The following is a 10,007-nucleotide window of genomic DNA, read 5'->3' as shown; positions in this document are numbered from 1 at the left end:
TTTATCCTAATTTTTCTTTATAATAGCCACCATATAGGGCTAATTAACCTAGAGATAGTATGTCAAACCTCAAGTCCAAATTACCCTAGAGAGAGTTGATTTGGGTGAATTTCAACCCAAATTAGTCGGTTTGGTTTGGTTTGGTTAGGTTCGGGCTTTTAGTCCAAATAATTTTTTTTTTAAATGTTCACATTTTGGCCCAATTAGATTACAAGAACTAAAATAACTAAATAATTTTATATTACAAGAATTATTGATTAACAAATAAAATCATGTTACTAAAGATAGATCAACAGAAAACTTAGAAATTTTGTTGCCTTTTTATAGATTATGTAGCCTGACTGTTTGAGTGAGGAAAAAGACTAAATATAACATAATAAGCTTGTGATAGAAAATTTTCATTAATATTACTTATCGGCAATATCATAGATTGGAGGGAATCGTGATATAATTATGAGATTATGGCTTATTTTTTGATTTTTATTTGTGTTAAAAAATTGTAGATATATAAGTGGATTTGGTTTGCTCGATTAATCAGCGGTTCAAAACTTCAATCCATGACCGAACCACCATGATTTTATTTAAAAGAAAAACAAATCAAACCCTGACATAGGGACCCGAGTCGGTTCAATTTGATTGGTTTGATCGATTTTTCAATTTATGGGCTGTCGCTCTTGCCTTATCATGTTAGTTGTTACGATGTTTACCCGTTCTTTTCCGGTGTTTTGCGACGATTTTGGTGGTGATTTTGCCGCATATTTTGAGATGATTTTTTGGTGGTGGTGTAGGCAATGTTATTGTATAGCGATGGTGGCGGGGCGGGTTTATGAATTTTTTGGTAGGCATGGTGGTTGTGGTATGGTATAGCTGGAGATAGAGGAGATGGCTGTGGCGGTGGTGGTTTGGTGACGATGGTTTTGGTGCTTTGGCAGTGTGCTAAGGGGTGTGGTGGTTTTGCGACAATTGTGGTAATGCTGGTTTTAGAGACGGTGGTGCAAATGGTGGTGGGGGTGTTGAGTAGGTTGGATTGGTGGTGGTGGGAATGGGGTGTGAGAAGGGTGTATGTGACTAATTATTTAAATGTTTTGACCATTAAATTGTTAATTCATGATCAGTAAATAATATGAGACCTAGAAGAATGTGTGATTGTGATTCATAATTTGATTACTTCCGACCAATTAATTCAATAATTTGTGATCGTGAAGTAAGTTGTGACCTATTAACTTTGTGATTCGTAACCGATAAATAATTTGTGATCAATTAAGTTGATAATATGTGACCAAGAAATAAGTTATGACCTATAACTACGTAATTGTGACCATAATGTATTAATTTAATAAACTATATTTCTAATTAATTATTTCATAAATAAAATTTAATTAATATATGATTTTTGAAATAATAAACTTTATTTCTTAATGTTGAAATCAGTCATACTCAATCACTAAGATCTGACATTTGGGCAACATACAAAAATATCCTTAAAATTAGGGTTTTTTTTTTTTTTTTAAATCATATGAAAAGTTTTTTAAAAGTAAAAAATAGTGCATGATATTAAAAAGTGATACAATGTTACTTTTTTTAATAAAAATTGTCACTTTTTAATTAAATAAAAAAGTGACACGATGTCACTTTTAAAAGTTAAGTGTCACTTTTTTATTAAAAAATGACATATAATGTCACTTTTATTAAAAATTGATGTTTGTTACTAAAAAAGTGAAAGAAATCAAAGTGACTGAAAAAAGTAACAAAAATTCAAAGAAATGCCAGAATTTTTCTTTTTAAAAAAAGTGAAGAATTTAAAAGGTAAGCCAAATTTTTAAAAAAAAAAAAAAAAAAGTAACACAGATTAAAAGAAGAGATAAATATTAAAAAAATGATAAACACTCAAAAGTGACAAAATTCAAAAAAAATGACAAACTCAAAAAAATGAGAAAAATAAAAAAAATTGATATAAATTCAAAAAAGTGACAAACACTTAAAAGTAATGAAATTCAAAACAAAGTGACAAACAATTTGGGAACCACCCTACCCGTCCTTTCGACTGTTCAAATACTAGACTAACCTGAAGATGATAACCCTTCGGCTTCACTAAAGTTTGACCACTTGTATGGATCTCCTCCCCAAAAGTCCTAATGAGGCTTTCTTTTATTTCTAAAGCATGTCACACCACTGCCTCTGTGTTCTCCACCTGCTTTATCATCTATTTCGTCTATTGAAATGTATGCCTTCAAACAAATAAGATTTGAAGTTCCTACTAAGGGAAATTTTTTATGTTCAAATACGTCTTTTCCATCAGATAGCAGAAAAGATTCTTAACAACATGGAGTTGGAATTCTATAAATGGGATGGACACTTATACAATCTGTGAATCTATAGCGGAATGTTCGGGAAAAATTGAACTGAGTTGCTGAAGTTACTTCTTTAATGCCCATTTTTCTGAATTTATTGCGGAATCTTTAATCTTTTTTAACTAGCGTCTTATCCAATACTAAGATGTGGGAATTTTGGTTAGAATAGGATGAAGTGGGGAGAAGAATCATTGCATGGAAGAAACAAAGAAATGACGAGTAATGCCGTTTGTACATGCGTGGGACCCGAACCCCATGTGAGGGGGGCGGTGGGGCTGGGTAACCGGGCGTGTAAACGCCCGAGTACGAATAGCGTGGTTCAGAAATCATTCCAGTTTTCTAGGGATATCTCAATTGTCATAATGAACGAAATTGCACTTTACACATGTAAAAATTTCTTTTTGGGAGTTTTCTGGAACAGACTAGTGATTTGGATTTTGAGGGTTTCGACAGATTTAGAACGTATTATTACCTGCTTAAATGATTTAATTAGTTATTAGAGCATTGATCAAATTAGTTAATTTTTAAAGACATTGGGCCTAATTTTCCCATTAAATTTTGAGAAAAACTCATCGATAAGAGACTAAGTATGTCACATTTCAAAATTAAGAAACAAAGTTTCAAAGTTCAAAAATAAGATATTTTAAAATCTCATTTATAAATTAATTTATTTAACATATATTTTACTAATTAAATATATTGAAGTCACGATTCTATATAAATTGGTTACAGTTATCTAATTAATTAGTCATAGATTAATTTTTACTTACAATTTATCAAATTATTGGTTACAACTTATTTCTCGGTCACAAATAAAAAAAATTATGGGCTACGAATTATTTTTTTGATCACAAATCAAAAATTTTATAGGTCACAGAATCAAAACTTTTATTTGTCACAACTCATTTTTTCATTGCAAATTAGTAAATTGATTAGTTATGATTAATTTTTCGATCACAACTTAATCAATTGTGAGTCACAATCACAATTTTTAGGTCACATATTACAAATTAACCAATTATTAGTCACAATCAACCAAATAATTGATCACAAACATCCAACCCCATTTCATTCTACTCACAACCATCGGTACGACCACTACAACCACCATCACTATCAATATTACCACCACCACCACCTCATGACAACCTGTCAACACCACGACACACCAATAGATTCATCACCACAACAGAGCATCGCAGCCACCAGAGCCTCGTCGCCACCATCGTCGTCGCAGTGACCACCACCATCACGGTATCACCATTAGCCACTACAATGACCACCATCACCATCAGTCACCACCACCTCTACCACACAAATTAGGGATTAAACGACACCACCACCATCACCTCGGCACGACAACCACCCAACAAAACTGGATCCAAAGAATTGCACCATTGTCGTTGCAGCGACCACCACCATCACCATCAGTCACCACAACGATCACAACCACCACCACCATTAGTCACCATCACAATTCGTCGCCACAACGACCACTACCATCACCATGATACCATCAGTCACCACCACAACCACCATTTCTACCATACAAATTAGGGATTAAACGACCACCACCACCACCACGATCACCTCACCACCACAGCCACCAAACAAAATTGAATCCAAAGAATTGCATACCAGATCTACAAGTTGTCTTTGATTCACCGGTGCTTGAAAATGACCAGAACTACCCACCGGTGGAGAGAATGGATACCAGATCTACGGGCCATTTTCAATTCCTCGGTGCCCAAAACGACCAGAACTTCAGAGTGACGTCGTTGCGATGGTAGCATCTTCAGTATTGTGGTACGGTGTCAACGTCATGAGCAGCATGGTGCCAACGATATCTCAACGGTGATGTGCGAGAAAGAGGAGAGAAGTGAGAGATGGAGAAAAAATTGGGAATTCTGAAATGATTAGGGTTTTTGTATATTTAATAAAACTTTGATTTTTGAAATGTAAAATTATCAACCTGATTTTAGAATGTTGAATTTTTAAAGTAGAGCGTGGTGTAATTTTCATTTTCAATTTTCCTCCATACCTTTCTTCGTGACAAACTTTATATGGGCCGGCCCCGCCCCCAGGGCATATCTCCCAGTGGCAAAGGGGAGGGCGGATAGGGCTCAGCGCGGCAGTGTGCAAAGTTCGATTCCCCGCAAGGTGGAATTGACTTTGTTGCAAGCGGGAGTTACCATATGGGTTAACAGCCTTGGCCTATCCATATACTCTCTACCCTGGCTCCTGGAAGGCACATCCTGCGATTTACCTCCTCCACGATGGCCCAGGGCAGGGTCCGTGGGGCCCCTAAGGTTGGGGTTCAACCTTTTTTTTTTTTTTTTTTTTTTTTTTTAAATTTTTATATGGGCCGGCCCATTTATGACCTTTTCTGCAAGTCACTGTCAGATCTAGAAACCAAATGTCAAAACGGTCACAGCATGCCGACCGACTGCCACGACTCTTCTTATGTTATTATACACGTTGTACGGTTATCTGTATCCAATGAAATCGCATTGAGTTCTTGTACTTTTGACAATACTGTCAACCTTCTACCAGAACAGATTCTGGAAACCCCAACGTACAACTGTTTGAAGCATATGTTGTTGCAATTGCAATAGTTAATAGTGCAGGTGATTCCTCCCACATTGGGGACTAATATACTTTCGCCATCAACTCCACCTCACTCTACCGCCCAACCTATACAGAGAGATACCCAAATGGAACCAAAATTCGGTGGCGGCGCCCGGCCCCGCAACCACCAGTACCACCACGGCATATCCTCCGAGAGACTACTCGGATTATTCCAATCCCCGGTAACCACATCGTCTACACCCTCGTTTGAGCTTACCGAACATGAAATCTTCGACATCCCCTCTGAGTCCTCTTCTCCAACTTCGGTTCACAGCTCTAAATCGAATAGTCAAGTTCATAGTCATAATAATTTCGGCATATTAGCAGTTCTACCCGGTGGAATTGGAGATTTCAAAACCGGATCGAACACTGAAGCCGGAGCGGTTTTCAACCACAAGGCATCCACCTCCGCGTCACTTGCGTCCTCGACATCTTCTTCTCCTGCCTCGACATCCTCGTCTCGAATTAAGATCCCTTCAATTCCGAAAAGGCCTGCGACAGTGACTGATAAGATGCGGTTTTACCATCAGTCGGCACCGGTGAATGTTCCAATACTATCGGCGGCAATGCAGAGGAGACGAAATGAGTTTCTTGATGTGGTTGACGACGTTGAGGAGGTTGAGGAAGAGGAGGGGAATGGGGAGGTTGTTCCACCACACGAGATGATGGCAGCGAAGCATTCGCCTTTATTGGCGTGCTCGGTCCTAGAAGGGGCTGGCCGGACATTGAAAGGGCGAGATCTGAGGCAGGTGCGCAATGCTGTTTGGCGGAGGACAGGTTTCATGGATTAAGTTTATAACTATTAAATTTTACTATTTGTAAATTGTGGGGATTCCTGTCTGTTTGGCTTCAATAACATGATTATCTTTGTATATTGTAGTGGATATATTGTATATAAATGCCAACCGGACTGAAAGCTAATTTGCCATTCTGTTTCTTTTCATTTGTATTTAATGTTTAGCTTTATTTTGTTGTGGTGAGGGAAGCATTTTTCTATCTATTTTGGGTGGAGAAATACTGTTGTTTGGATAATTGGCCAAAATTTCTTAAATTTTATCAATCCTTATAATCATTTAAATAAAAAGTTAGTCTTGGGAAGATTGTAGTGCATAAGCTGAATTTTAGTGTCGTTTCATATTAGATGGATTAGATATTGATTGAACTAAAATGGCAAAAATAATAGTTAGTAGATACAGTGATACAGATGCATGTTCGAACTTTTAGCAATTAGATTGTTCTTTTTTCTTTAGAACGATCATTTCATGCTCAACACTGTGGACAATAAGTGCATAGCAATATGACTCTGCTCTCTCCACTTGTCCTTGATATGAGATGGTCAAGTAGCAAAACACCATATCAAGTGCTACAATTCATGTCCTTGAAATTGTTACTTATTCCAAATTGTTAAATAGTGTTACTAAGATGCACAGAGTTCACTGCGGAAAATTTATTTCCAATTCACTGCATTTTTACATGGTGGAAAACAGGTAGTGACTGGTAGGAATTGAGTCTTGAGAATTACAAGTTACTGTGAATCAAAATTTTATCATTTATTGGCACTCATGAAATCAAATTCATTGTGTTTTTCAATCACTAAAATTATATTAAAAATCAAAATGTAATTTTTAAGAACTAGATAATTCATATAGATCTTGGTTTCCTCGTATCTGGAAATAGTGTGAGCTAAGGACCCAATGAATTTCAATCTATGAGAACCTGCATTTTACAATTCCTTTAGAATATCGAATGCCTTCCCACCAAAGGGATGGACCCTCGTTCACTTTTCGCTGTATCAACAATTGAAACAAGGTTCACTGCACTCCCCATTATGCGGAGTTGGAAGTGCTGTTGGTTCGTTGATAACTTAAATGAGGAAAGATTGATATTTTATTAAGCTTAGAGTCTCAGCCTTGGGAAATTATTGAACGTCCATCTTGAAAGCTTTGTTGTCTACTTAAGTAGACCCAAATGTTAGAACTCTAGAAATGGATAGGAAATTTTGTTTCAATTTAAGTTAGCGGAGAACTTTACTCTATAAGTGAAGGGCATAAATATAACTAGTAGTTTCTTAAGAATCCCAAGTTCAGTTTAAGGCAGGAAATTATTAAAATTTTACATTGTCATGAAATATTAGAAACTGAAAAGGAATGTCTATCAAAATAATGGGGACAGATAGAGTTATCAAAATTTGTGTAAAGAAATACATGAGGAAAATGTGCAAGGGAATATTAACTGATATAGAAGTTGCTTGCATGTTTTCTTAGATTCTGCTGCTTGCCTAATACTTTCGATTTTGCACTCTTAAGTTTCACCTTATTTCCATGGACGTTGTGTAACTTCATTGAGGCAATGTGAAGTATGATTGCTGTATCAAAGTATTGGCTTCACTTGTGTTTTTGAGGCTTGCGTTGTTTTTATAGTCCTAGGTGTACCTCAGGTTCTCCCAAGTAGGAGTCGGTGGGTCCCACTATTCTAGTGATATGATCAAAGACATGCCTTCTTTATTGTTGAAGGGTTTCCATGTATATCTATCTAGTATACTGTGCATCTCTCTAAATTAGATGTTCACATCCTTATAAATTATTTTTGCCTCCATTTGGGGGCATAGTTTCTAGTTTGCCTCCATTCGGGGGCATGGTTCAATTTAAGTGTTGACCAGGCAATCTTGGTAGCTGGGTCAGCCTTGCTAGTTTTAAGAAGGCAACGAAAAGGCATTCCACCTGCGAACATGATTCTTTATGTCTGAAAGTTTACCCTCTTTAGCTTTGGATATATTTTTCTTAGAGTCTACATCTGAGACAATGTGAACATGCTTCAGATTGAATATGGTTTTTTAACTTCACTGAGGCAATGTGAAGCATGTGTGCTATATCAAAGTTTTGAGATAAATTATTTTTGCCTCCATTTGGGGGCATGACTCAATTTAAGTGTTGCCCAGGCAATCTTGGTAGATGGTCAGCCTTCCATCTGGGAAGGCAATGACACTTTGCCTTCCACATGTGAACGTGATTCTTTATGTCTGAAAGTTTACCCTCTTTTAACTTTGGATATTTTTCTGAGAGTCTACATCTGAGACAATGTAAGCATGCTTCAGATTGAATATGGTTGATACTTTTAAGAAAGTTCCCATTTTAATGTTTTAAGAACTTATTCTTCTCTTTTTGTTTTTTTTTGATGATTCAAATGTGCTTCGGAGGTTTATAGAAAAGTTCTGCGTCAGACATATTCCAATACGCTTGTTTTGGTCATCTAGATTTATGAGACAAGAATGTAGGTTTTTGTCAGCCAACAAATTTACTGTGACTATATGATGGTCCGATTGATATATACAAAGGGTTTCTAACATTTTACTTAAGCCCTTGTTTGAGTCCCATTCTTTTGGAAAAATACATTTTTCAACAGTGTTTTGACATCATTTCAATCACACATTCTTCAATTAAATAATATTACACATAAATCCCAAATTTTTCCTTGTTTTTTAACCACACTTTTTCCATCAATACACTATTCAAAAATTCATTCTTCCAAAAAAAAAAAAAAAGGGGCTTAAACAAGGGCTAAATAGTTAAATACTATTAACAGAATGCTGAATTAATTAAAATTTAAAAATTACGCTTTCTTTCTGCTCACTTCTGCTCAAATCTAAGTTTGATTCTGGACTTTAGTCTTTGGTAATTCTCATTTCTCAGTAATCACTATATCTGATATGGTTATCAATCTAAATGATTGACCACCATGCTATTTCAGTAATACTAAATTCAATCTTTGAGCTGTTCTCATGTTCAGTTATAACGTTTTAAGATATTTGTTCTGCTTGAGGCCTAACATATGGGAGACAGTTCTCTTTCTGTGAAGAATGTATATTTACTCAAGCGTTTGATCTATAAAATCATCTAGTAGATGCCATCTTAAGAAATCTGATGCTTTTAAAATTTGAATGTTCTGAATCTGTCAATGGTTTATCATGATAATATGTGCTGGTAAAAATTATTGGGATGTTGTTAAGGCTTTAGTCATGCCTTGGAGACTCCTTTTACATATAAGATAGAAAACATGGTTGAACTCAATTCGGATGACGAAGATTTTAGGACATGCTAGATTCTGTTGGAGCTAATTTGGAAGATGACCTGTGGCATCACAGAATCTCTTCTATTCGAGTTTGAAGAACAATTTATTTTGTCCTGAATTATTTGTAGTTAGTTTCTCGACTTCTAAGTGGGAATTATGGGACATTGTGCTCTTAGATCTCTGGCTTTTGAAATTCCTAGGTGATGTATCTTTTCTTCTTTGTTCCCCATTCTGTTTACTGTTATTTTATTGTTGTTTGAAATGGTACGGATCCATTTAATTTTGCTTCACCAGTTCTATTTACATCTTAAGAATGCAGAAGCTTCGAGTCAAATTAACTTTTAAGAAGTTTTGGGGTTCCAGCTTGATATAAACAGTCCTCGAGCTGAATTTAACCTTATATAGAGGTAGACTTTTGTATTGGAAGGAGTTCCATGCGGGCGATTCAACGTTACTGGGTATAACGGTTTATTGTTCTGCTACTGAGGTAGCTAGCTTATCTTTGGTGTAGCATAGAAATTATTGATGAATGAGCAAGTGTTCAAGTGGATTAGAAGTTTCCCGGCATCAATGCCTGGACGATTTCTAGGTACTGAGCTCTAGTAGTTGGGACACCAGATTGAATGCATCTTAAATTGGCTTCCTAAGTTGGTCAGATCGTAAATTACCTCCAGTTTTGAATGACGTTGCTATATTCTATTTCCCATTATTGGGATGGTCCATACCATTCAATATTTCCTCCAATTCCACTTCCAAAATCGAATAGGGGTGACAAAAAAATCTGTAACAAGGGCTCCACCCCGTCCCGTTTAATATATATATATTTTTTTTAAATTCAATACTTCAAATGGAAAACGCAACGAAATTTCATTACTTTTAATAAAATATGACAATTAAGATTATTTAAAGAATATGATAAACAATAAAAAGTTTGGTTTATTAAATATATTTCACTAATTT

At 35.9% G+C, this 10,007-nt stretch overlaps 1 protein-coding gene across 1 annotated transcript; it reads left to right on the top strand.

Moving 5' to 3' along the window:
* Positions 1-4,028: 4,028 nt before the first annotated feature.
* LOC111381272 lies at positions 4,029-5,977 on the top strand. Its single transcript, XM_023005035.1, has 3 exons — positions 4,029-4,094; positions 4,559-4,660; positions 4,967-5,977. Exons 1-3 carry the CDS (start codon positions 4,029-4,031, stop codon positions 5,768-5,770), a joined length of 972 nt encoding a protein of 323 aa, XP_022860803.1. The 3' UTR covers positions 5,771-5,977.
* The last annotated feature ends 4,030 nt before the right edge of the window (positions 5,978-10,007 follow it).

This window comes from Olea europaea, unplaced genomic scaffold (assembly GCF_002742605.1).
Source record: "Olea europaea var. sylvestris unplaced genomic scaffold, O_europaea_v1 scaffold2273, whole genome shotgun sequence".
Taxonomy (NCBI): domain Eukaryota; kingdom Viridiplantae; phylum Streptophyta; class Magnoliopsida; order Lamiales; family Oleaceae; genus Olea; species Olea europaea.
The sequence above is the reverse complement of the archived record's forward strand: the minus strand, read 5'-3'. Positions and strand labels throughout refer to the sequence as shown.

Excerpts from the sequence above, each read along its gene's own strand:
- LOC111381272 (XM_023005035.1), top strand. The coding sequence starts at position 4,029 with ATGACCAGAACTACCCACCGGTGGAGAGAATGGATACCAGATCTACGG. Across the intron at positions 4,095-4,558 it reads GGGCCATTTTCAATTCCTCG|CCTTGGCCTATCCATATACT; the intron begins GTGCCCAAAACG and ends ATGGGTTAACAG. Across the intron at positions 4,661-4,966 it reads GGGTCCGTGGGGCCCCTAAG|TTAATAGTGCAGGTGATTCC; the intron begins GTTGGGGTTCAA and ends CAATTGCAATAG.